At 40.1% G+C, this 27,769-nt stretch overlaps 2 protein-coding genes across 2 annotated transcripts in view; both read left to right on the forward strand.

The window, feature by feature from the left end:
* Positions 1-27,769, forward strand: part of LOC109094670 (NACHT, LRR and PYD domains-containing protein 3-like) — a 392,152-nt gene that overhangs the window by 61,049 nt on the left and 303,334 nt on the right. The window lies entirely within an intron of this gene.
* LOC109055743 (serine/threonine-protein kinase SBK1-like) lies at positions 3,960-27,522 on the forward strand. Its single transcript, XM_042721315.1, has 4 exons — positions 3,960-4,165; positions 11,411-11,633; positions 24,976-25,178; positions 26,431-27,522. Exons 2-4 carry the CDS (start codon positions 11,462-11,464, stop codon positions 27,283-27,285), a joined length of 1,230 nt encoding a protein of 409 aa, XP_042577249.1. The 5' UTR covers positions 3,960-4,165; positions 11,411-11,461; the 3' UTR covers positions 27,286-27,522.

Raw genomic sequence — 27,769 nt, forward strand, 5'->3', positions numbered from 1 at the left:
TATCTTACTGTTTATATCTAAAGAGTTATGATTGGGAGTCACAGTTATAAACATCAGAAATCATTGTAACTGAAACATTTTCATACTTGTTGACCACTAATTCTGTTATGGTGGTCTGCCAATTTCTATCACACAGTTTACATTTATGCATTTAGCAGATGCTTTTATCCAAAGCAACTTACAGTGCATTCAGACTAACACTTTTTTGACCGAACATGTTTTCCCTGGGAATCAAACCCACAACCTTTTGCGCTGCTAACACAATGCTCTACCACTGAGCCACATGAACAGTTATGCCCTGTTACTTCATTCCTGTTGTGGGAAAATATGACTTCTTGAAAGTTAGTAACCTGCTCAAATGCTGAAAAAAAGAAATAAATGGCACCATTTCCTGATCACGACCCCTGTGCTCTACATGGGTGGAGTGTCACAATTGACCATTACAGCTATCAGACGCTTGTTTTCAGTGGAAGTAGCTCTTTCACAGAGATTGCTCATTGTTCTTGGCTCCTGAGTGGTGCGAGTTGGTCCCAGAGGGAATTGCTGTAATTTGGGGACTGTTTTTTGAACCCGTGGGTCTGAGACGAGGAGAACGTGTTTCTGTCTTGGATTCCATTGTTGCTGGGCGCCACGTAAACAACAGACCGCCAGCGTCACAGTCTGTCTGTCTGCCGCTCATGAAAAACAGCCAAGATATTAGCCGTCTCATTCCCTTCAGAGTGCCCTTCCACTATCCAAACACTCATGTGCCAAGGCACCATTATGTAACATTTATCTTTACCAAATCCATCACTGGCAGTGAGAGAAAGCCCAAGAGGCGGACTTTTCATAATAACCAGGAGAATATGCTTCACAGCAACACAAAAGAAAGGAGAGAGGAACTGACAAGTAGTGAATTTTGCACTTGGCAAAACTGAAGGAGTCACCGCTCAGGATTGCAGTCATGAGTTAATGGGCATTTGGAGTGCAGTGCACTCTGGGGGATTGGGTCTGACACCTTGATGGGACTGAATTACAGCCAATGACAGCGACGCTCCGGGACGCGCCATCAGAGCTAGTCACTCACACGCTGAGGATTTACCACATAAATCATCATCAATTTAACTGACAGTCAAAGCCTCAAATCCATTCATTGACTATTATTGAGAATTCCTGACTCTTGTAGGAAAGTTTTAATAGCTGAAGGTGAAGAGTGTTGTTTCTTTGTCACCCTCAAGTTTCACAGAAGAGGAACCTTTTTCGTAGTTCCTAGAACTATTGCTGAAAGTCCGCCACTTTTTGGCATGATCGCACCGCAGGAACTAGGAACATAGCTATTTAGTTCTAGTAACTCTATTTGGGGGTACTAAATTAGCTCTTTCGTCAGAGTAGGGTCTAACACAGTTCTATAGGAACTACCAGTGATGTAAGTGTACACTGATACGCATACGAAACATTGGCTACCCGGCATTTTTAAAATTTTAATTTTTTAATAATCTGAAGAACCTTTTAAAAATCAAAAAATTAAACATAAGATAAAAGTAAATAACCAAACCATTGATTCCAGTAAAGAACCATTGTTTTTCAAAGTGTATATATGAACATATAAATTCATACTTTTATTCAGAAACGATCTAGTAAATTAATATTTAAAATAAATGCCGTTCTTTTGAACTTTCTATTTATCAAAGCATCCTGAAAAAAACACATTAGAATGATTTCTGATGGATCACGTATTTATTGATTTATTATTATTTATTATTTAAATATTTATTGAGCAGCAAATCTGCATATTAGAATGATTTCTGATGGATCACGTGACACCGAAGACTGGAGTAATGATGTTAAAAATTCTGCTTTGCATCTCAGAAGTAAATTAAATTTTAAGATATATTTAAGTAAAATAGAACTCACAGCCTTGGTGAGCAGAAGAGACTTCTTTTAAAAAACTTTTTTTTTTTTTAAATCTACCAACCCCAAACTTTTGAACAGTATACAAAGACCTGAAGATGAACAGGGTGACTGAAAGAGCAGTCTGGCTTTGCACACACAATACAGTATTGATTCTGAAGTGTTTTGAACAATGCAATCCAGCACAGCGCTCACCTTGTGCTCCATGTGACTGTTACACAGTGCACACTTACTGACAAAAAATGCTTCATCATGCGTAAGAGCAATGGAGAAATTCATTGTTCAATGTTGTTAAGGCCGGTGACATGCACATATAACAGGTGACTTCACAGGAGACGTCTTCATCATTCAAAGCAGAATCTCCAAGTGTAGAATGAAAGGCGCTCTGATGCTCATTTAAGTGTGCTCCCAAAGCACGTTTGTGGACGTGTGTGTATGTATGTGTGTGTGTGTGTGTGTGTGTATGTGTGTGTGTGTGTAACTCTGGCTCACCATGGCTACAGCTGTGACACAGGTGAGGTTGTGGAGCCTTGGGGAGCTCATTAAAAGATTTTGAAGGAATTTATTTTGTGCTGTAAAGTAGAGTGTATTTATAACACACAAAACTTCACTAATAACACAAAACTGACTAAAAACAAATAAAAATAAAACACAAAATACACATCAAACAAATTGATTAAAACATGCAAACACATTCCAAAATAACACAACAAAAATATCTAACAGGCACAAAACACCTTCAAAAAAAAAAGTTACCAATATATACATAAAGCAATTAACCTTTTGTGGACTTTTGTGTGATACTGTTTAAATAAATGAGGACTGTGATTTTAAAGAGAACTCTGAGTCCTGCATAATCTATTTAGTCAAGCACAACATGCTTGGACTATATTATTTGGCTCAACATAAGCCGCCTTTGCTGACAGTCCTCATCCCGTCATCTGAGTTATTCAGCACACACACATACTGATGATCAGAGTCAGAATTTTACTTTCTGTGCAGGACATAATTAAATGTTCTCAGATAAAACCGTTAAAGCAATCTCCTTCATGGCCACCCGGCACAAAGCAACAATAACTTAGTTACCTGCATTCAATTTTTGATGCTGAAGCGTTTTCGCCGCCTCTGGTGTCCTCACGTTTTCCACTGATTTCACTGAGAATTCTTCCTAGCCTTAGAGCACTTTACTCGGTTTAATATCAAGCCACAGCAGAGTATGAATGAGTTGATTGAGTGAATGGCGCATTATAGTGATTAATCAGAGTAATTTGGCGTGAGTTAAGCTGCTTTACATCCCTCACATAAGCAGAACAGTCCTCCACAATGACACATACAGATATACAGGCATACATACTGTTTATATATAGTATGAATTCTGTTATTATATACACACAGTCACATTACAGACCATTTCTCTAAATTGCTGTAACATGTTTACCAGGAGGAGATTCTTTTTTGACAGAAAAAGTTTGGAAGTTAATCTCGATAATCCAATTATAACCAGCAAATTTCCCTGGCAGTGCCAACCATCTGCCTACCCTATATTTATCAACAACATAAGTTAACGGCAAGTGTTTCCACACGTTGACCAATGAATGAATCAATGACCATGACTTCAGTCACGAATTTCTCACCTTTTGAGAGGTTTTTTAAAAAGATACCATAAAGTTTCCAGCTTAAGAAGGCCTACTAAAGAAATATTTAATTGATGGAAAATGTATTTTCCTGACTTTTCCATTACTTACTTATCTATGCCTGGAACAAGTGTATATGTCCAGGTTTTTCTTGACTGTGGAACTTTTATCTCTGTCTGTTCCTCATGTCCTCCGTCTCGAAGCACCTCCTCATGCAAGAAGAAATCTGTACGGAGACAGAACGCACCAACCTCTGCGGTGCATCGCTTTCTTCTCTGATTGGTCGGTTAGCGCAGCGGACTGGTACATCGCTGTCTCATTCCGTTCTGTGATTTGTTGAGTTTTGCGGTGGGCGTGTTCAGAGTGCCCTCAGTCTGTTCTATGATTGGTTGATAATGCGGTGGGCGGGGATAGCGCTGTCATTACAGACATCCACAACCAGCGGAGAGACAATAGGGCAACAGCGGTCTCTCTGTCAGACGCATCCGCGCGAGGTGCACAAGAATCAGTACTAGTACATCAAGGCTTTCAGAAAATAACAGAGAGTGCAGCAGAAAAGCATTGCTCCTGATGTTCTAGTTATTAACACTGACCACAACGGAATGACAGCGGGGGGTTTTGCATCATTTGTTCCCTAAAAGGTAGGAAACATTGTATTTAACACTAATATAATATAGCCTATAATAAAGCTGTATATTGATACGCAATGTCATTTTTATTTGCCATTGCATATCCAGTAAAAACCGAGAGCTGCTATTTTAAAATTAACATTTGCATAGGCTACTGTTTAGATAATGCAAATGCCTTACTTCCATAAAACCTTTCTTTACTTCTAAGGTTTATATATTATATGTGTTATAATAACATATTGCTTTGTTTATGTGGCACAGCACATGTAAACAGAAACAGCATCCATTTTTTTTCAGTCTTTTTCTTGTTATTGACATAGAGGTCTCAATGCAGCTGAGCCCATCACTATGTAATCTGCATAAGAAGCAATCCACTGAAGAACAATAGACTGCCAAAACACATCTTGAGCTGCTGTTAGGCGGGTATGACCCAGAATGAAGGCATGTCATTCAAGCAAGTTGTCCTGTATGGATGTCAGTTGCATATCAAAGAGAGATGTTTGTTTGTGTATTTATGTATTCTATTTATTTTGCACACATGGATAGCCATGCACCTGGACACCCACATGCACGCTCACACAAACCCAAAGGGCTGAAGTGTGCATTCAGTGCACTCATTGAACTGAATGTCTTCACACAGCTTTCATAACAGGTATTGTCTGGACAGGATTTAGCAGGAGAGATGACAGCATGTTTATATGCAGTCTTCATGAGTAACACTCTGATGTGTAGGGTTATACCAGGACGGATGTAATGCCAATATATATGTGACATATGTGACATACAAGTTTACATTTAGCTTTTGAGATTTGACATTGACACAGTGCACAATATATACTCATAACTTTGTATTATAAGTATTTTTTAAAAAGAGGTTTTCGGCTGATGCCGATAAGTTAAGAATGCCCAAAATACTCACATTTATTGACATGAGTCTCTCACTAGGTGTGAGTATTCAGACACACACAGCTCTGTCTTTTGTCTAAATGGACGTTATTTGAATTCCAACATTTGATATTCAAAATTTATTTTGGAATAGATCAGGAGTCTAGTCATATATATATTTATTATATCTCTAGTCTAGTTATATTTAATGAGGTTTTAATTGAGGGCCACATTATTTCATCCTGTAGTTTAAATTTCATAAAACACTGAAAATGACATTTTGGTCAAGCAACCTTGATCAGGCATGCTGCGATGTTTGAAATAAGTGTATGTATCAGACCTATAATGAAAGCTAGAAAAGACCTTTGATAGCATTATATGTGCAGACAGTACCATTTGCAAACCAGTTTGCTTCCAGTATCTGACATATTTGCAAATGAAATAATATAGCACATTCAAATGACAAATGATGATAAGTTTTTATTTAATAAGAAATAAAAAGTCTTTGAATTAGTATATACCAGGAACTGAATGGATTGTTAAAAGTAGGTGTTACATATCAGAATGGAGGCAGGTGGCTGGAGCGGCTGGTCGGGGGTTGAAAAAGTAAGGGGCTGTTCACACAGAATGCATGTTTCCATTCTAATGTGCTACATTTCCATAGTTTTCTAGATGGATCTGTATGAGCGTTGCATTCGCATCTTGCGTCTTTTGCAGCATCTCACAGATGATCATCAAATTTTTAAGAAGCTGTGTCAAGTTAAAGAATTTCAACTTTTATACACAATACCACTCATCGATGTCATTTCCAAAACAGGCGTCTCACATTTTAACGTGACACAAACTGCATCCCAAATGACACACTATACACTATGCACTTATACACTATGTACTTATGTACTCAGGTATGTAAAGTATGAATTTTCTAAGGTTATTTTGTCATTAATAATCAGAGTCTGTTAGCCCTTCCACATTCGCAATGTAATTAAAGCTGTGAAAGTTAAGTACATGAAGTATCCAACATTCCACACATAATTTTTTTTTAGTTATTTAAGTGCATCAGCCGGGTATTCAAAGTGCAATTTTTTTATTTTTGGAATTTTCAGTGTGTGCATACTACTTGCACTATTTATACTATAAAACGTTATAGAATAGTGCACAAGTGCGCGATTTGCGACGTGTTTTGTGTGAACAGAGAAGGCGGCATTTGTGATTTCAAGCAAAAAAAAAAGCTAAAAGATATCTTAAATTACACCAGGAACATGCATAAAAAGTAAATATGGTCAATTTTGATTCCATGTTGACTTTAAGCTTGTGACCTGCCTGTGTCGCCTGACCAGCGGGGAGCGTTGTGCTTGCTTTGAAAGCAGCAGAGAGGACTATAGGACCAAGCCTCGAGCCATTGGTGTCTATGCTGATTTGTCTCCAAGCGTGAACACAAAATGCAGAGACTTGCCAAGCCCACTGCCTTTGATGTGCTCCATAGCACTGTGAGCAGTGCATGTGTGTGTGTGTGTGTGTGTGTGTGTTTGTGTGCAGGACACAGAACCAACACAACCAGCAAACAGACCAGCACTAACAGGGCTTATGGGGCTTTCTTGAAAGTCTCAGAAAGCTCAGCACCATCACAGAACACAGTAGAGCATGCTATTGCAAAGTGTTGGACTAAAAGACAAAAAATGGTTTATAAGAAATCGAAGGTGCACAATAGGACCCGGGAAGATGCAGTAGCATGTGACTTCAAAGCAGCAGATTTAAAATGATTGTTCATCCAAAAATGAAAGTTCTGTCATCATCCCAGGGTCAATGGGGTCTGGACTCCAGTGTTCTTTAAAATATCTTTTATTGTGTTCCACAAAAGAAAGAAATGTGCACAGGTTTGGAATGACATGAGGGTGAGTGAATGATGACAGAAATTTCTTTTTTGGGAGAACTATCCCTTTATGGATTGGAAAAATTACTAGTTGTCCAAGATTCTCTGGACGTTCCAGATGTTCATTAACTCAGCGCTCCCGCTACACGTGACAGGCGTTGTTATTAATGGTAGAGGGATTTGTGCTGCTAAACCATTGGACAGGCTTATATATCTACCCTCCATACACTGATTACTCCATAACTCCAATGGCAATTTCAATCTTGTTTTGAATCCTGTCTCGTTCTGTTTTCAGTGCAAGATAAATCGTCTTCATTACAGAGACTGATGGCAAAAGGTTTTCTGAAAGCACACAAAGTCCGAACACCATTTCAGTTTCCACCGGTGGTTTATCTGTCTGCTACTCGATTTCCATGGGAACAGAGTAAATTAAATGCACGGTCTTCCATGCTGGCATACAAACCCAGTCCACTGAGCATTTGCTGTCAATATCTGTGCAGGTTTCTCGTGTATGTTGGAGTGAAAGGGTAATGGCTTTTTCACTGCACAAATACGAACTACCCTTGTAAATAAGAGGTGTGCTTCCTTGTATTGAATGTGTACTTTTAGTGTACTTCAATTTTTAAAAGTATATATATTTTAAAAATACTGGACTTTCAGGTAATATAATAAAATAAAAGGCCACTTAAAGTACACTTTAATGACTGTATTTCTTAAAACACACTTAAGTACACTTTTAAAAAGTGCACTTTGTAGTAATGTCATGTTAAAAATTTTATTAACAAAGCACATTTAAAGTACTTGACTTTGACTGTGGTGTGTTACTTAATGTTGTATTTAAAGTAGACTTCATCATTACAATTGTGTAATCACAAATGTATTTAAATACATGACATACAAGTTTGAATAGAAATCACCATGTATAGTTTATTTTACCATAAATGTTTAAATGTCACTACATCCAGCAGTACACTTTCATAGACAATAGAAGTAATTATTAAACTACACAAAGATCTACTTAAGTATATTAAAATCCACTCTTAACTAATTGCATGTAATATGCATTTATAATACAATTTCATTTAATTGCAAGTACCACACATTTAAGTGTACAAAAACATTACATTCAGTTTGCACTTAAGTATACTATTTTAAAGTATATTATTTTTGTAGAAATATACTTAAAAAACATATACTTCTTGTATAAAGGCTTTCATTATTCCAACAAAGATTATATATAATAGCTTATAAATTACAACATTACAGAGGAAATAAGTTTTAACATTTTTAATTAAATGTGAGTGATGATTTTCTGTGAAAGAGTTGATGTTATTCAATACTAAGGTGTTATCAGTGGTTGCCAGAAGGTTGCTGTATGGTTACTAAGGCATCTGAGTGTTTTGTGTGTGTGTGTGTGTGTGTGTGTGTGTTTGTGTGTTGCTATGCAGTTATTCAGAGTGTTGCTAGGTGCCTAAGTATAAAAATATATATTTTTATATATACAAGGCTCTATACAGCTTTGATCCCTCTGTCAATATAGATTTTTTTTTCTCAGCCATTATATTGTCCACCAGTCAAAATCTCAAGTCAGATCGATTCAAACTAGCAGCACACCTCTACACAACACGCTGCACAACTTGACCTGTCATGTCAAAAATTATGTTTAGAGGTTGTTTGAATCCTTAACCCTAAATATGAGAAATAGTGTTGCTTAAGGTTGTACGGGAGTTTTCATTCTTTCATTGGAAACATTTCTTAATGGCTGCAGATTGTAGTTGTACAGCTTATACAGCTATACAGCATACGTAAATATTAAGTGCTAGTGCTCACCTCTGAAGGAGTTAAATGTATATTTACAGTGCGAGTGTTAAGTGTGGTGGCCAAGAGAGCCCATACAGCATTGATTAAGCTGTTTGCTGATGATTATTACTTTTAAATGGCCAAGCACAGGAATTTGGCAGCCACTCCATCTCTGGCAGCATTGCTTTTTCTGTAGAAGCTGGAGGAGGAGAGCCAGAGAAATAAACAGTGAGCACAAGATGATAAGGAACAGGTCAACAAAGCACTGGGCTCAGCACATTGGCAATGGAGAACTGCATGAAGAAAGCTCTGGTACAACATGCCACATTTACTCAAGAGATGAGAAACCGTGTGGGCTGTTGTCTGTATGTCCACTGGAAAGACTTGCTTTGAAAATGACATCCAGCCACTGCTAATTATACCCTTATTATTACAACACCCTAGCAACTACTAAAACTCTTCAGAAACTGCCTGGCAACCACACAGTGAATACTTCCAAACTATATAGCTGGCAAAAAAAAAAATGGTACGACAAAATAGTATGTTCAAATTCATAGTTTTCAGAAAACAGCAGGCGAAAAATAACCGAAAGACCAATACTTCTGCATGGATTCTAAAGTGCGCATTCAGTGGACACTTTACTATCCCATGAGGCCATGGGAGAGGGTTTATGAATGGCAGTAAAGTGACGAAAGTGGGTCACATGACCCTAACAACATGGTGGTTAAACCATGCATAAACCAGCATCCCAGCATAAAAACATACCTAACCAGCATATGCTGGGTTTTTTTTAGCAGGGTGTACCAAACTCATACTACGACTCCAGTTAATTTCAGGGATTCACTTTGTTTACATAATGTGCTTGTCACCTTCTTTCATAAGTAAATTGTGTATAAACTGAAATCAATTCAGCACTCTATACATTTGTTTCTTGCTGAATGTTTCCTGTCAGATCAAGACTTTCTTATAACTGACACAGTCCTCCTTTCATCTTTGTTGTCAATTGTCCATCCTTGAGATTGGAAGCAGAACGAGCTAGTTTTGTGCAGGGGGTTCAAAGTGTTTGATGAGTAGCCAAAAAAAAAAAGCTTTCCTGCAGCTCCATCTCTCTCTCTCTCTCTCTCTCTCTTTCTCTCTCTCTCTCTCTCTCTCTCTCTCTCTCTCACACACACACACACACACACACACATACAGAGACATTTTCAAATTTCCACAGATGGTGTCACTGAACAGAAAGTGCTATCATCCTGTCTCATTCGGCACATTCTTCTCTATTAATGAGCCCTGGCAGGCCTGAGTGCCATCAGGACTGTAAATTCATTCAGAAATTTCATCAGACAGACTGTTATATTAGCAGAAATTCCATCGAGCATTCTTCGAGCAGGCCGTTATGAAATCTAATATCTCACGACATTCTAATTTTGTCACAACATTCATCATGCCTTTTATACTGTATTCCCACATATGCTAAAACAACAGATGTTTAGAGAAATAACACTAGTAACTACTACAACTACAAAACTTTGCAAGTTTGCTTTTCCAAAAGTGCACAATTTTAGTGTGTTGGTTATAGGCAGATTCTTGAAATATTTTTATATTGGACCTATAAATGGGTCTACTTGGTCTATTAATAGAAGTGGTCTTTCAGACTGGTGTCAGTTCTACTGCTTTGTCAATGAATAATGCACATTTTCTAATATTGTATATTGCACTGTATAAAATACATGTTTATGTAATGTAAAAAATGTTGTTTACATCTTTCATAGTATTATATGCATTTACTTATGCATAAGTAATATATGTATATACTATATGCATAATTATTTAAATTATGCACAATAACATGCAACTAACCCCAAGACTATAGTTAAGTACATGTTGGTATTTACTGTTACTCGGTACTTAATTGTATAATAACATTGTAACAAAGACATCTTAAATCAGGACAATCAAATGTTATTGCTATATTGGAATTATATTGGCCATTGGAAACCTTTTAAGAAAATATTATGTTGCTTAAAAAAAATTATACAACAGCTTCAGCATGCTTCATATTTTAGATATCATTCATACTTGCAGCACAAATGGAATTAGACACTAATGAACAGTACTTTAGACTGCCTTTGTACTATTTGTTGTGCATTGTGATACATACCCTGTACTTACTTTATGAATGATGTTTTGTTCTTACAGTGCTCTTGTATTCAGCTCATTTGTTGAATCTATATAGTGCATGTTAGCCAAAAACTATGAAATGGTGTTATGCAACATGCAGGCTAGTTTGCCCTCTAACAACTTTTGGAGAGGTTTTGTGGTGCGGAAGTAAATAGCCCTATGGAACTCTGCGATTTTAGAGTTACAAAGGGGATCGGTCAGGGTGTGTGTGCTCTGATCTATTGTTCTGCTCAGTTCCTCTCATACGTTCTCATTTCGGATACAGCCTGTGATGTCGTGCACATGAAAGAGCCTCCACACAACAGAAAGAAGATCAGTGAACTGTAGGATGCATGAGGTTATACAAGGACTTGTTTAGGAAGACCCGCAGTCTCTGTAACTTTGATGCCAGTGATAAAGTGTGTGTCCAATGCAATCATGTTCCAAAGCCAAAGGTGTGAAATTGATTATTTTAGAGTATTTTATCATGTACTTCAACAATTTTCTTCAACAAATTCCCTTCTTTTCCACTTTCCTACCTTTAGATTTCTAAATCAACACTTCTCGTGGAAACTGGTCCCTCCGTCTCTGGAATAATGAGCTCCTCAACCCACATGTCCCGTTCCTCCACTGACATCCTGGAAGAGCTGCAGCTCATCACTGCTGAGAACCTGGAGAAGCTGGACTTTAATAAATACTATGAGGTCATTAGGGAGCTTGGCAAAGGGACCTATGGCAAGGTGGACCTGGTCATCCACAAGATCAGAGGTAGGTTGAAGGAGATGGACAGGATGGCTTGGCTTACAGGCCTTAGTTGGGTAGAATACATTTTAACAGGAATGGAAACAAGGCTGATTGGGTGTTCAACAACATGCCAGTTGTTCAGCTGATGAAACATCTTTCTAAACCAATTTCAATAGACAAATACTCCATTAAAATTTTAAAAATTACATGCAACCTTTATATAGTGTATATGTATGCTGTTTTAAAGACTGTTAAGTCTGTCCCTCACAACCTCGTTTTCATCCATGTAAAATTCAGTGTGGTGCATACCCTGACTAGGTCTCTTTGATAGAGTTGTATGTTATTTAAACATTATATATATTTATATCTTGACTATGATTAAGTATTTCATATCTTTCGCCTAAATATTAATTGATGTGTAGGACAAACAATTGGGATATGAAATAGGTCTCATTTGTAGTTTACTATCCTGTGGGGAATTTTCCCATTCAAGCTGACAAAGAATGTTTGTACACAAAAACGAAATCCACCTACACTTACAAACACACACAAGCACACATTTCTCTCCATCCTTTGAAATCATGCATTATTTATCAGTCATCTGTCATGTTTTCAAGATCCTGTAGATTACTGCAGCTCACAGCTATTATGTGCGCTTTCGCGCTAGAGCTTTTGAAATGGACACGAGTCCATCTGACATCAAATTTTAGTTCGTTTATAGTGCAAAAATGGTTTTATGAACCTGAGTCTGCTGAATAGGTGGTCTGGCATGCAGTTCGTATGAACTCCAGTATGGTTCAGCAAACAAACGCAAGTGCCATTCTCTATGTAGCATTTTGATGGCAACTCCAAAAGGACAAATTCTTCAATAACACAGTGAAACTTCTAAATTGAAGTAGCTTCAGTTGTAAACAGATGTCGCTAGTATTAATGGTTTGCTAACACACACTAGGAATGCACAATTAAACGAATTTCCAATCGCGATTACAATTATGGATGCCACAATTACGTAATCGTTCAAATCGACAATTAATCGTTCAAAGTCCACTTATGTTATTCTGCACGCTTAAGATATGTTTTTTCTTTCTACATGTTATCTTAAGGGTTTTTCCATTGTTTTAGTTTTAGTATAACATTGTAATACCATTCATATTTTTACTTTTTTATAATTTAAAGAGTAAACCGATCTGATGTATATTTGACATTTGAGGCTTAATACTATAGAAAAGCACTATAGAAGTTTTTTTTAAGTTAGAGTGTTTTCAGCTTGTTTATTTTCATATAAAAATACGGCATGCAGTTGCATCAAACAATGGTATAAACATCATTCAATGCAAATTGTGATAATCACAATTAATAATTGCAATTACAGTTTCAAGGGATTTCTGTCATAATTGTGCAGCCCTAACACACACTCAAAAATAAATCTACATGTAGCGCTGTTTTACTCCTTTATTACAAAAACAGCGCCCCGAGTTCGATTCACTTACTATGTTCCTCTCTTTTCTTGGTTTACCCCTAAAGTTTCCCTATGTATCATATAGGTTAAAGTTCAAATACTGAAACCCTGTGGTGAACGAATAAAAATATATAAATATAATATATATATATATTTTAAATATATGCTGCTATATATTTATATATAGTTATTTACTCTCCAAACAACAACCAAAAAAAATGTAAATAACAATTTGTTAATAACCTTAGTTAAATGTGCTATACACTACATATTTCACAGTAACTCAAAAGAGGTTCAAGCATCAGTAGGTTTAAACAACCACTCAAAGACAATTTTTTAAATCAATGATCTGTATTGTCTATCAGATGTAGCGCACAAAAACAAACAAAAAAATACAACCAATATACTAAAAGGTATTAATGCTCACAAGATGAAAAAAAACAAACAAAAAAACAATCTCTTCAAACCCTCTTTGAATTCGACACTTTTCAAAAATCCCCAAAAACAAACAAAGTCTTAACCCCCGTTGCAAGCTTGTATTCGTTGGGGCCCATAAATGAAAATCCAGTTGATTCCAAAAACAAATGAAAAGGAGCCAAAATGGTACCTCAATCGGCTTTACATCTCTCCATGTTTACCGTTCGATGATGAGAGCAAGACGTAACCAAAGGCGGCGAAATGATGCGTTCAATCGAACTCGGAAAACCCCCCACGATAACGTTGACTCACGATGTGATGACGCGTTGAATCCCTCGTGGCCGGAGGAACTCTGAAAATCTCCTGGTAGCTCAGAGCGCTATCCGGTTTTCTGTCCGATGTCACCAATCTTCCTTGAACCGCGGATGTGCAGCCTCCATAAACACTCTGCCTTTGTCGTCATCTGATTTAGCCAACGACACAGAGCGATCCCGCAGACACAGGCCGAGTTGTCCACTCGAACTCACAGTGAGGTGATATACAGATAGACCTCTAGTTGAAAGTCCGTGTTACATCACATGAACGATATAAATTAGTTTTCTGGCTTTCGTTCTGAAAGGCCCTAATTTACACGTACAATTATGCACTTAAACTATCTACGCTCCCGTCTTGCTAACTCACCCCCTCTCTCCTTTTTTTTCCTCCTCCTCGCTCCGCCCCCTCCCCTCTGACCCGGTCCATCATTCGTCACCGACAAGGTAAGAAAATTACATTAACTTTCAAAAAAAAAAAAAATACAATGGTTTTCTCTCAACATGTCAAGATTTTAACTTATAATGCAAGATATAATACTTAAAGAAATAACAACAAAACTATATATATTTTTACCCCTGGCTACACCCTCCCCCTTTTTAATTGTCTTGATGTCCTCATCAGACATTTAACACACCTAACATTGTACACATGAAAAACCCCTGGGAGGATGTAATTCACCCTTTCCTTTGAAACATCAATCTACCCAACTTTAATTACAATTCCCCTATGCACTATAGTAATTGGGTGATCTTTAGCTTTGCCTGGTTCATCATAAGTTAGCCTGATCACAGGTTTTACCTTCCTTTTACTACCAGATCTTTGAAGGGGACTTACAGTTTTGTGGCTGTAGTAGCTCCTGTCTTTTACCAGGAATACTCTCCAACCCAATCTCATTGCCATTTTTTGACCCGTCTTCAGAGTCATTATCCCCTTGTTCTTCTACAGGACCATCAGAAAGAATCATGCTTTCTCCTGCACTTACATCCTCTTCCTCAACACTTTGAAAGTCCCTTTCATCTGGACTTGAGGTAGGAGGATTTTCATGTGACACACTATTCTCCAATAGCTTGTCCATGTAATGTCTGTACATACAATTAGGTCTTTCGCCTTCTGACTCAGAGGATGACTCTGCTAAGTCTACAGGTTCCTTCTGCCTGTGCACTATTGAGTGTCCCTTTCCTGACCTTAATCTTGTGTTTCCACTTTTTGTTGTCTCAGCACTCACAGTACTATCCAACATCCTCACCCATTGTCCAATAGGCAAGAGGTGGTCGCGATGAAGAGTCCTCACTCTGCCACTCCAACCCAGTTCAGGTCTCACTTTATATACCGGCAAGTGAGGCATCTTCCCTATCACCATGTGTGGTACTGAACCCCAACGGCCCTGAAGCTTGTGCTTTCCCTTTAACCCGAGATTTCGGAGCAACACTCTATCACCGATGTCCAAAAGCTGTAATTTAACTTTGCTATCATAAGCTCGCTTATTCCGTTGGTGCACTTTATCAGCTGCGTTAGAAGCAAGCCGATAGGCTTCTTCCAGGTCATGCTTTAACTTTGCCACATATTTGCAATGTTCCTTGACCCCCTTTCCATCCGAGGAACAAGGAAAACACAAATCAACGGGGAGCCTAGCCTCCCTCCCAAACATTAAATAATAGGGAGAGAACCCAGTAGCATCACACTTAGTGCTATTGTAAGCATGTACTAAGTGTGATACATATTGGCTCCATTGTCTTTTTTTCTCATTCCCCATTGTGCCCAACATAGAGAGTAGTGTGCGATTGAATCTCTCGGGTTGTGGGTCCCCTTGTGGATGATATGGTGTTGTTCGGGATTTTCTCACCCCCAGAATATTCAAAAGCTCCTTAATTAGTCTACTCTCAAAATCCCGCCCCTGATCTGAATGAATCCTGGCCGGCAACCCATAGTGCACAAAATATTTGTCCACCAGAATTTTGGCAACAGTAAGGGCGGTTTGATTCCTGGACGGAAAAGCCTGCGCGTACCGTGTAAAGTGATCAGTAACGACAAGAACATTACTGATTCCTTTAGAGTCAGGCTCCATTGATAAAAAATCAATGCAGACGAGATCTAAAAGGACCGAGGCTGGTTATCTGATGTAAAGGAGCAGACTTTTTACAGGGGGTTTTGAAAGTAACACACTGTCCACAATTCTTGATATATTTCTCGACCTCTTGAGCCATTTTAGGCCAGAAGAACCGATTCCTCACTAACTCTGTGGTTCTTTCCACCCCTAAGTGCCCCATATCATCATGAAGAGACCTTATTACTGCCTCTCGGAATTCTGCCGGCAACACCATCTGGTAAGTTTCTGCCCCAGCCAGATTCTTGCTACATCTATGAAGCAGCCCATCCTTCAGTATCAACCGTGCCATCTCACGCTTCATTAATCCTAACTCAGAATTGCTGTCTACCCCAACAGGCCACTTCCCCTTTTCCAAAGCAGACATCACAGCACCTAGGGTAGTATCATCCTTCTGAGATTTGACCATTTCAGCATGTGACTTCTGCTCCAGATAAGGACAGCTAAGGTGAGTGGGAAATGCAAATGCATCAGGAATACATTCAGATGAAGGACATAACTGCTCTACATACCTAGTTGAACTATCAGGGAAGGTATCCGCACAGACCCTCTGGCATATGGATCTGACTCCGGTCTCTGATATGCACTGCCAGTTCTCTCCATCTCCAAACCCACGGCGGGACAATAAATCAGCATCAACATTTGTCTTTCCAGGTCGATACTGAACATCAAAATCGTACGTGGCCAAAGACGCCAACCAACGATGCCCAGTGGCATTCAGCTTCGCTGTGGTCAGAACATATGTGAGCGGATTATTGTCTGTGCGGACCGTGAATTTAGCCCCATAGAGGTAGTCATGGAATTTATCCACGACTGCCCACTTCAAGGCCAAAAACTCCAGTTGATGAATGGGATACTTTTGTTCAGCGTTATTTAGCTTTCTACTGGCAAAGGCCACAGGCCGTAAACCAGTAGAATGCTCCTGATACAAAACCGCGCCTAACCCTTGCAAACACGCATCAACATGCAAGATATACTGCTTATTGGGATCTGCAAAGGCCAGAACGGGTTCAGTGGTCAGTCTGTTGATGATTTGGTGGAATGCGTCAGTGCAGGACGAAGTCCAGCGTTCACCAAATAATTCTGAATCCTTCAGATAATTACCCAACTCTTTGGGTCTAATTTCCCTTGCTTCGGGGCATAGCCCTTGGTGAGGTCAGTAAGTGGCTTTACAATTTTAGCGTAATCTGCAATAAATCTACGGTAATATCCGCAGAATCCCAAGAACGATCTAAGCGACTTAAGGTCCACAGGCTGAGGCCAGGTGATGACGGCCTTAATCTTTTCAGGATCAGCTGCAATGCCTTCTGTGGACACTATGTGCCCTACATATTTCACTTTGGCTTGACCAAACTGACATTTGTCTGGTGAAATCTTCAGGCCAGCTTCCTTCAATCGGTCTATAACCTTGAGAAGCCTGTTCTCATGCTCCTGCAACGTTCTTCCAAAGACTATGAGATCATCGAGGTACACCAGAACCTGAAGTAGATTCATGTCTCCCACGACTTTCTCCATCAATCTTTGAAACGTTGCAGGGGCCCCCGTAACGCCCTGAGGCATCCTCTCAAACTGATAAAACCCCAAAGGGCATATAAAAGCGGTCTTTTCTTTGTCTTCTGGGGCCATTGCTATTTGGTAATAACCACTGCGGAGATCTAAAACTGAAAACCACTGACTCCCAGATAAACAGTCCAATGCATCCTCAATACGTGGAGTAGTGTATTGATCAGGAATTGTCCGTCTGTTCAGCGTGCGGTAATCTATGCACATTCTGATGCTCCCATTTTTTTTTTCGAGCAATAACAATGGGAGAAGCATATGGGCTTCGGGATTCTTTTATAATCCCGGCTGTTAGGAGTTCCTGTATGTGTCTCCTAACATCCTCGATATCCGCCGGAGCTAATCTTCTCGACCGTTCACGGAAAGGTCTAGAATCTGACAGTCGAATAGGATGCTCGACCCCTTTTGCTAGGCCGACATCCCACTCATGGAGGGAGAATACCCCAGCTCGTTGGGACAGCTTTTGCCTCAGCCTTTCTTTCCAGCTCTCAGGCATGGGAGAATCACCGAAATTAATGAGATTCGGATCAAATTCCTCAGAAGCAACATCAGCCTCACCAACTGGATTGACTGGGTCGATCAGATACAAATATCCGACAACTGTACCCACCGGAACAACTGTGGTTCGTTTGGACTCATTGTGTATCAGAACAGGGAAATGATTTACATCAACCTTGCTGCTAGGAACAACCATTGGCTGAATTAACACCCCTAATGGCAAGGTCACTGAGGTTGAAGCTTCCACCATCAGAACCTGATTTTCCACCTGCTCGGTTAACTCCACTTTACAAATAGCACAACAGTCTCCTTCAGCAGCCAAAGTCAATGGACCTGGGCCTTCCCATATCACGCTACCTACATGATCTTCACTGCTGTCTGAAATAAGCTGGGTGGCCTTTAAAGATGGAAGTTTGGGAACTGCCTCCTCTGCATCCACAGCAATGCCCAAGACCTGGGCAAGATCCACACCTGCCCGGTCTCTGCAAAGCTGAGCCAACCTTTTGAATAGATTGGCATTAGTACCCAAAATGACCGGGGTCTGGTCAGGGCTAGAGGGTCCCGGGCATATTAATGCCAAGACCGAAATGGTCTCTTGAGATCCAGTGACCTTTTCAGGAAACTCCAAATCAACCACCACATAGCCTAAATATGGGTAAGTTGACTCGCTTAAACCCCAAATGGCTAACCCAGTAACTGGATGAACTGTGAGGTCAGACAGATACTGCCTATACCAGTCTTCGAAAATGATGGTAACCTGTGAGCCGCTATCCAGTAAGGCTTCACATGGCTGTCCATTTACCCTCAAGGGTACTACAGAGGTTGGGCCTATAAGTCCTTGGGGAAGCTGCCTATCCCTCGGCACGTATACAGCACTTCTCTTTGCTGAACAATCCGTGGTACCCACACCGACCTCAGATGAGGACACGTCCCTATTTTTTGCTTTCCGTAGGGACTGAATGAGCTTCTGTATCACTTTATTCTGATTCTCAGGATTTTTACATTTAGCAGAGAAATGACCATTCTCCCCACATCGATAACAGTAAAACTCATCTACCTTTGTGGAAGGTTTGAGGTATTTTACCATTGTGGGCATTGACCTTGGCTCTTCAACAGGTAAAGCAGGTATGGTAGTACACGAAACTCTGGTTTTGGCGTTTTGCTGCAATCTTTGTACCTGTTTCTTAAGGCTGGCCATCTCAGAATCTAAACTCCCACTTGACATAACAGTCTGTGGAGTAGGTTCACCGGTGTCGACCATCGGGGTACAATGAGTGGTAGCCATTGCTGACAGCAAAGCTTTCAGTTCTTTGACTTCTTTTTTCAATGTTTGTACATCACTCTGTTGACTTTCAATCTCAGTTCTAGCATGAATTTTAGTCACTGCAGTACTCAGTTTAACCCTAGAGGCCTCGTATTCCTCCTCGGTCCGAATTTCTCTTAGCAGTTCCAAGAAGGTAGGGGGATTTTCCCTCCTTTCTCTCAGTTTTCAGGTGCACCAACATCATATCTGAGGCAACGGCCCCTCGGATGAGCTGCTCGACTCTCGTTCGATTCGCTCTATCTGCAGGTAAACCACCACGCTGCACCACTTTGGTTAAAGAATGCTCTAAACGTCTTAGAAAGTCAGATAATTTTTCACCTGATTTTTGTTGCAATGATCGAAAGGCGAAATAGAGTTCCTCACCCGACTCAGCAGTACCAAAAACACTCTCAATTGCCTCTAAATACTTTTCTGGTGAAACCTCTGTGTCTGCAGTTCGTACCGCCTTTACTACAGCCAAAGCTGGACCTCTTAAACTTTCCATTATTCGTCGCCGTTTCTCTTTTGAGGAGCAATCACTCTCCTCGACCATCAAATAAGCCTGCTCAAGCCAATGCTCCAAAGACTCCTCACCAGATGGAGTCGGTATGGTTCCAGAAAATATTCTGAGGCGACGATAGCTACTGCCTTCACTGGCAGGTTTTTCAATCTTTGATAACAAGTCTCCAACAGCACGGATGATAGCTTCAGGAGAGCTGGCGGATGAACCTAATAAGGTCTCACCACGGGCTCCATTTTCCCTATCTGGGGATACAGAGTCACTTCTCTCACTTGTAGTGGCCTCCTCTGAATTTCCTCCTACCATAATAATGGGCCATGTTCCCGTGCCTCCTATGGGCAAAATCTCAGGGGGGACTTGGGATCGAACTACTTTCTCTTTGCACTCGCACAATACAGCTAAGCAACTTAACCTAGGATTGTACATTCTTCCCCGTACTCTCACACGTCCCAAACATTTTATTGTTTCTAGATTTTCCTCAATCTGGGAAATCTCTATTTCCTCTGGAACAATCACCATCAACGCATGAGATACATCTAGTGCCTCACCCCGGCACCACCCTCTAAGCTCAGTCACAAGCTCAGGATAGATGCTTTTAGATGCCATCTTCAATGCAATGTGACTTGTTTCTCTTATGTTGGGACACAATGATACTTTGGGAAACCAAAGGGAATCCCAGCGGTGCCTCCAATTTATGTAGCGCTGTTTTACTCCTTTATTACAAAAACAGCGCCCCGAGTTCGATTCACTTACTATGTTCCTCTCTTTTCTTGGTTTACCCCTAAAGTTTCCCTATGTATCATATAGGTTAAAGTTCAAATACTGAAACCCTGTGGTGAACGAATAAAAATATATAAATATAATATATATATATATATATGTTAAATATATGCTGCTATATATTTATATATAGTTATTTACTCTCCAAACAACAACCAAAAAAAATGTAAATAACAATTTGTTAATAACCTTAGTTAAATGTGCTATACACTACATATTTCACAGTAACTCAAAAGAGGTTCAAGCATCAGTAGGTTTAAACAACCACTCAAAGACAATTTTTTAAATCAATGATCTGTATTGTCTATCAGATGTAGCGCACAAAAACAAAACAAAAAATACAACCAATATACTAAAAGGTATTAATGCTCACAAGATGAAAAAAAACAAACAAAAAAACAATCTCTTCAAACCCTCTTTGAATTCGACACTTTTCAAAAATCCCCAAAACAAACAAAGTCTTAACCCCCGTTGCAAGCTTGTATTCGTTGGGGCCCATAAATGAAAATCCAGTTGATTCCAAAAACAAATGAAAAGGAGCCAAAATGGTACCTCAATCGGCTTTACATCTCTCCATGTTTACCGTTCGATGATGAGAGCAAGACGTAACCAAAGGCGGCGAAATGATGCGTTCAATCGAACTCGGAAAACCCCCACGATAACGTTGACTCACGATGTGATGACGCGTTGAATCCCTCGTGGCCGGAGGAACTCTGAACATCTCCTGGTAGCTCAGAGCGCTATCCGGTTTTCTGTCCGATGTCACCAATCTTCCTTGAACCGCGGATGTGCAGCCTCCATAAACACTCTGCCTTTGTCGTCATCTGATTTAGCCAACGACACAGAGCGATCCAGCAGACACAGGCCGAGTTGTCCACTCGAACTCACAGTGAGGTGATATACAGATAGACCTCTAGTTGAAAGTCCGTGTTACATCACATGAACGATATAAATTAGTTTCTGGCTTTCGTTCTGAAAGGCCCTAATTTACACGTACAATTATGCACTTAAACTATCTACGCTCCCGTCTTGCTAACTCACCCCCTCTTTCTCCTTTTTCCTCTTCGCTCCGCCCCCTCCCCTCTGACCCGGTCCATCATTCGTCACCGACAAGGTAAGAAAATTACATTAACTTTCAAAAAAAAAAAAATACAATGGTTTTCTCTCAACATGTCAAGATTTTAACTTATAATGCAAGATATAATACTTAAAGAAATAACAACAAAACTATATATATTTTTACCCCTGGTTACATACAGTTTAAGAACCAAAAGTACAACACAAAGACCTGCTGGGGTGGAATAAAACTCAATATCCTTACTTACTTCTCCCATGAAAAAATAGCTGATGAATGACCAAATAAGTCTCGGTGGTTTAGCTAATCAAGAAACCTTGTTGGAAAACCAGCAGCCTATTCTGAAAGACAACATAATGAATGATGGTGACGATCAAGAAGGCATACCTAAAAAACAGCCTTCTCCCAGTTACAGGTTTAGCCTCTTTCAAGATGTCCAAAAGTTCTGATTAAGACATTATGTTTACATTTCTTTTAGGACGTGTAGTGATGCTCTCCAGCCTATAAAGTGCCCCTGATTAGCTTGTGCATCCTCCAGATTTCAAAGAGATGCAAACCACACCATCTGTCAGCATCCAAAATCCCCATCCATCTACACCTCATTTATTATTCACTGAAGTACCGGCCATACTAAGAGGATGGATGCTGCAGTGCACTGTGGGGGCAGTTCCAGGAATCCACAATCCTGCTGGCCTCAGCACAACTCGTGTGCTGTCATAACATTTACATTTCAGGATATCTGCTCCGATACCTGACAGTTATTGCATGTACTGTATATTATGGGATGCCCCTCAGAGGAAGAATGTGTTTACCAGCTAGGATATCACTAGAGGAGTAAATTGAATTTGTGTTTGCCATTTTCCATTTGTATTTTGCTTTAAGCGTCCCTCTGATCTTGACAGTTTCATAATGTTTGTGGGAATACACAGTATTTGTAATTAAATGCTGAAACCTTGAGGTCACAATCACAGCAGATGTTTCAATCTATATGCCAGTTTAATCATAAAACTTGCCAAAGTGAACTTTTAGCATATATTTGCATTTAAAATGTACAGTTTGTCTCCTCTAGAAAATATCAAACACAGTATCCCCTGCTCAGGATCGTATACAACCTTCTATTCTCTATAAATGAGAATGTCAGAAGTGCCAACCGAAGTAGAGTTCTCTTCTTCAACATAGTCAAGGCTAGTTGTGTTGTGAATTGGATAAAACTTTATTTTAAGGTGTCCTTGTTACCCGGGATACATGTACTTACTATTATAATTACAATACATTATCCATAATTACATGCAAGTGACACTAAGCCAAACCCTAACCCTAACCATATATAGGTACATGTAGTTAATTAATTTTACCCAGTACTTAAAGTTGAGATTGCATTCTGTGCTCACGGTTCTCCATAAGGTTCCACTTACTGCAGTCCCAGATTGCCTGTCATCTGTCTGAGCAGGTGCAACTCTCGGCTGTGCTTATAATGAAGGTCCTTTGTGAAGGCCTTTGTCTTAGCTACACAGCTTCTGCTATCTATTGTGTTATGTAATAACAAAGTTGGGGGCGGGGTTCCTCTTGCCATTTGACCTTCCTTTCAAGTGTTCAGCAGCTGCTAACCCTCTGCAGTGTGTTATGCAAAGGACCTCAGTAGTGACTCTCAGGCAAAATCTTTTCAAAATGTCTTTTTGTTCAAGATGTTGATAAGACAATGTGAATGGCAATCACAGTTTGTGTCATTTAGGGGTGAGTAAATCTGAAAGATGATGCCTCAGTTATAGACTGGCAGTAAACAAAATATGCCACGACAGTCTCTGTGAACGGATTTTCAGAAAACACTGGAGAAATTGATGGAAATTCAAAATCAGAAAGTGGAATACACATCACTGCACATGGATATCTAAGTTCTTCCCTAGATGCACCTATTACCTTTTAAACATGATTCTGTTTATTGACGGGCTGTGGTTGAGACACCCTCCTGATTCTACTGATGGAAGTAATTTGATGCACTAATACATGCAGGGGTGGACAACATCGGTCCTGGAGAGCCACAGTCCTGCAGAGTTTCACACCAACCCTTATCAAACACACCTGAACCAGCTAATCAAGGTCTAAGGCAGGGGTCCCCAACTCTGGACCTATGAGATCCACTTTTCTGATTAGCTTGTTCACTCCCTCAAACTGACATTTGCAGCGAAACTCTGCAGGAAAGTGGATCTTAAAGTCAAGAGTTGAGGACCTCTGGTCTAAAGCCCGAGACACACTGCACAATTATCAGCTGTCCCAGAAGAAAGATTGTCATCGTGAAACAGTTGTGACGATTTCTGTGATCATGGCTCCTAATCGGTAGTCCTGTCGTACAGTGAGAGAGGTCCAAAGATGTCCGTTGTCACAGTCTTGCGACCAAAGATAGCCTACGATAATTTTCTGGCAGTGTCAGAAATTCACCATGATCATCGCTGTGTTTGCAGCTAGCACCCACGTTTACTGACCAACCAATAAAAATGCTACATGAAATCAACATGACATGCACTAAAACATAAAACTGCTTACCTCAAGCTCTTATTCCTTCCTCTTTCGCCGCTTCCACATTTTTTCAGCACACATAAAAACTACAACTGTCAAAGTGTGATTCATTATGTTTACCACTAGCGCATGCTAATGACATTTTATTCTTCTATAGAAACAATAAAAAAATCAATAGTAGTCAACAATACAATATATATCATCATCATACTGTCTACATGCATGTTATACCCAAGTTTTTGCAAGATCCATGTCCCACAGTTGTGACCAGCGATGATCTTATAGGATTGCTAAAATCGTGTAGTGTGTAGAAGCCTTAAGGGTTACCAGAAAGCTACAAGCAGGTGAGTTTTTATCAAGGTTGAAGCAAAACTCTGTAGGACTCTGGCTCTCCAGGGCCAGCGTTGACCACTAATGCAATAAAAGGTTTTACTGAAAGGAGTGCTGGTGGGAATAATGACGCCACATAATACAATGAGTTTACTGTGGTTGAACAATGCAATTAATCAAAATAGTGTAGCTAGAAGCATATGCATACTTTCATGGCCAAATACTTTCAATAAGCAAAAAAACACTAAGGCAGAAACAACAGAAAGGTTTACAGGTTTTCTTTTAAACTTGCTTTAGAATTTATTAGTCGAAAAGAGCTGTTCCCTTGTAAATTGATTTCCCACATTAATACATGACCTGACATTGTCTTGGCGTGACATTTAAAAGAGCATGTTCAGATCTTGCAAGTAGGCCATTAGCTCTGTGTCAACGACAGGAATGCATTAAAAGCCAAAAAATGTCAACCTCTACCTATCTCTTTTTATCTCCAGGCACGAAAATGGCCTTGAAATTCTTGCGGAAGAAAACCACTAAGCTGAAGAGCTTCCTACGCGAGTACAGCATCTCTCTCTACCTGTCACCCTGTCCTTTCATCATCAACATGTATGGCATTGCCTTCGAAACTGACGAATACTACATCTTCGCTCAAGAGTACGCACTGGCAGGCGATCTCTTCGACATCATTCCTCCCCAGGTAAGACAACAAGAACTCAAATCTCTACTTAACAGATATATATTCATAATGTGCTACTTTGCACATATGCGTATGCAGTTGTTTGAGTCCTAAAAGAAAATATTCAAATGATTGTCATCTAAATTGAAAACTAGGTTGTAACACTTTTGAAGAAAACTTTAGTTGTGTAACGTGATATAAAACTCTCTCTTATGATTCTGTTGGTTGTTCTGGGTGGTCGAAGTTTCTGCAACACAATATTACGTAACTTATTACACTTTACGCAGTAGTTTCAGAGCGAAATGTCCAGTGAGTGGCACTAAAATGCACATTCAATTGTGGACATATTTTTATTATGTTGCTTTAGACGCGTATTGTGGCAGTTCAGAATTGTTTTGGAAAATATCATACCTCCTACACCAAACCCAACCCTAAACCTACCTGATACTGTCAACAAAAGGGAAAGTCATTTAAAAACTCATTCGCCAATGCAGCCCTGTTGTTTTACGGGTTTGAGCTGTTTTGTCAAATCGTAGTTTCACTTGGAGTGCGTCACCTCACAAGTGCAATATCATATCACGTAAACCACTGAGCAAACCTACTAAATTAGGAAACCCATATATATGAGAAAGTTAGGTATAATAAAAGTTGTCAAAGTATTACTTTTCAAATCTCACAGCATATTAGAATATTTTGAAGTCATAACATAATATTGTGCAAGGAATTGTGTGAAAGTTAGGTATAATAAAAGTTGTCAGAGTTTTCTGCCTCTAGTGGTCATTTCAACTGGAAATACATGTACGTTTCATACATGTAAGGTTTTTTTTTTTTTAGTTTTGCAGAAATGTAGGCAGAGGCACTAATTTCCAGTGAGCCTGGCTGTTGCTAGGTATTTGCTACAGTGTTTAACCTTATCTGGTTTCTAAAATTTGCCAGTACTGTCCCACGAGCTTGAGGTCTTGCTTTCCCACCACAGGCTCACCTCTTACTAAATCTGTTCCGTTCAGTGATTGCCTGAGAGGAGCAGCGTATTCAGTTGAGGATGTGCACAGTGTTCATCACACGGAAATAACTGAGGACTTTATGTTCCCTGCAAACTTGTTGCTGCATTACAGAAAGCCTTCATTTTATGGTGATCAGGTTTACTGTTGCAGAGACTCATTATGCTTCAGATTTGACTGTCTGTGAGATTTATGGTAGCACCCATTATTTAGCCACATGGTATTTCGTCGTAGCGTCTAATCTTGTATTCTTTCCTCTCTCCTGGGCGTAGGTTGGACTGCCGGAGAACGTTGCCAAGCGGTGTGTGCACCAGGTGGCGATCGCACTGGATTACCTGCACTGCAAGAAGCTGGTGCATCGTGACATAAAGCCAGAGAACGTCCTCATCTTTGACAAGGAGTGCCGGAAGGTGAAACTGTCTGACTTTGGCATGACGCGGTGCGCTGGCTCTCCAGTGAAGCGGGTGAGCGGAACCATCCCGTACACGGCTCCAGAACTGTGCGACCCCAGCCGGCAAGAGGGCCTGTGTGTAGACTACAGCACTGATGTGTGGGCTTTCGGTGTACTTCTGTTCTGCATGCTCACCGGGAATTTCCCTTGGGAAAAAGCACTCCCGACTGACGCCTTCTATGAGGAGTTTGTGCGCTGGCAGCATCGGCGGAGGCGAGCCAGCACGGTGCCCTCACAGTGGCGCCGTTTCACTGACGAGGCGCTCCGCATGTTCCAATGCCTGCTGGCCATCGAGCAGGACCGCCGATGCTCTGTCAAAGAGGTCTTCAGCTACTTCAACCACTGCTGGATGCTCGACACAGAGAACGGCAACACCACCCATGTCTCGGGCAGTAACGGTAACAATGGCACGGTGATGAATGGTCGTCAGGCTGAGCTCAGCTCTTCTTCCTCTGAAGAAGATGAGTTGGTGGACCGTTTGAAGCAGCAGAGCTTGTCACCTGCATGCGGGGTAGCTAAAAGAGGCATCGTCATGGAGCCAGTGACGGCGCACTACTCCTCTACAATCACAAACAGCCCTGCTTCCTCCACTGGTGGCTTTGAGCGCATCTCCCGTGATAACAACGGCAACAATGGTCGAATCCTAGTCACAACACCAATTGAAATATGCGTGTAGACAGGTCACTGGAATTGACCTTCCTTGCACATATATTTGGGATGACTAGATGACATTAAGGACTCAAGTCCTTGTGAAGCATACGCATCAGAGGAAACGTTGGTAGCTGACGCACAAATGCTCAGCATCCCAAGAAGTGCAGACAGATTTAAACTTTTCCCGATGACGAGTATCTCTGAGGGAATCTGTAAGAGAATCACCAGAGTCTGCAGATTGTGTCTCAACCATGTTAACCATACAAAAAAAAACAAAAAAAAAAAAATAGAAAAAAAAGAATATATTCAAAAAAAACTCTTCCTTGAAAATATGAAGCAATATGTTGAATTTTTGTGAAAAAGTGATTCAGTCAAAAAAGATTTTTAAAAACTTTGATTTGGAACTTGAGGGGGAAAAAAACAACAAAAACATTTCATGTGGAGATATAGAAGCACAGAACTGTGTTGGTATTGTTTCGTGCTTGTGCATCCCTGTGGTCAGTGGATAT

This window comes from Cyprinus carpio, chromosome B3 (genome assembly GCF_018340385.1).
Source record: "Cyprinus carpio isolate SPL01 chromosome B3, ASM1834038v1, whole genome shotgun sequence".
Classification (NCBI taxonomy): domain Eukaryota; kingdom Metazoa; phylum Chordata; class Actinopteri; order Cypriniformes; family Cyprinidae; genus Cyprinus; species Cyprinus carpio.

What these genes read in the sequence shown, in the direction of transcription:
- LOC109055743 (XM_042721315.1), top strand. Translation starts at nt 11,462, where the DNA reads ATGAGCTCCTCAACCCACATGTCCCGTTCCTCCACTGACATCCTGGAA. An exon ending in GGTCATCCACAAGATCAGAG is followed by an intron (nt 11,634 to 24,975) that starts GTAGGTTGAAGG and finishes TTTTATCTCCAG; the next exon opens with GCACGAAAATGGCCTTGAAA. An exon ending in TCGACATCATTCCTCCCCAG is followed by an intron (nt 25,179 to 26,430) that starts GTAAGACAACAA and finishes TCCTGGGCGTAG; the next exon opens with GTTGGACTGCCGGAGAACGT.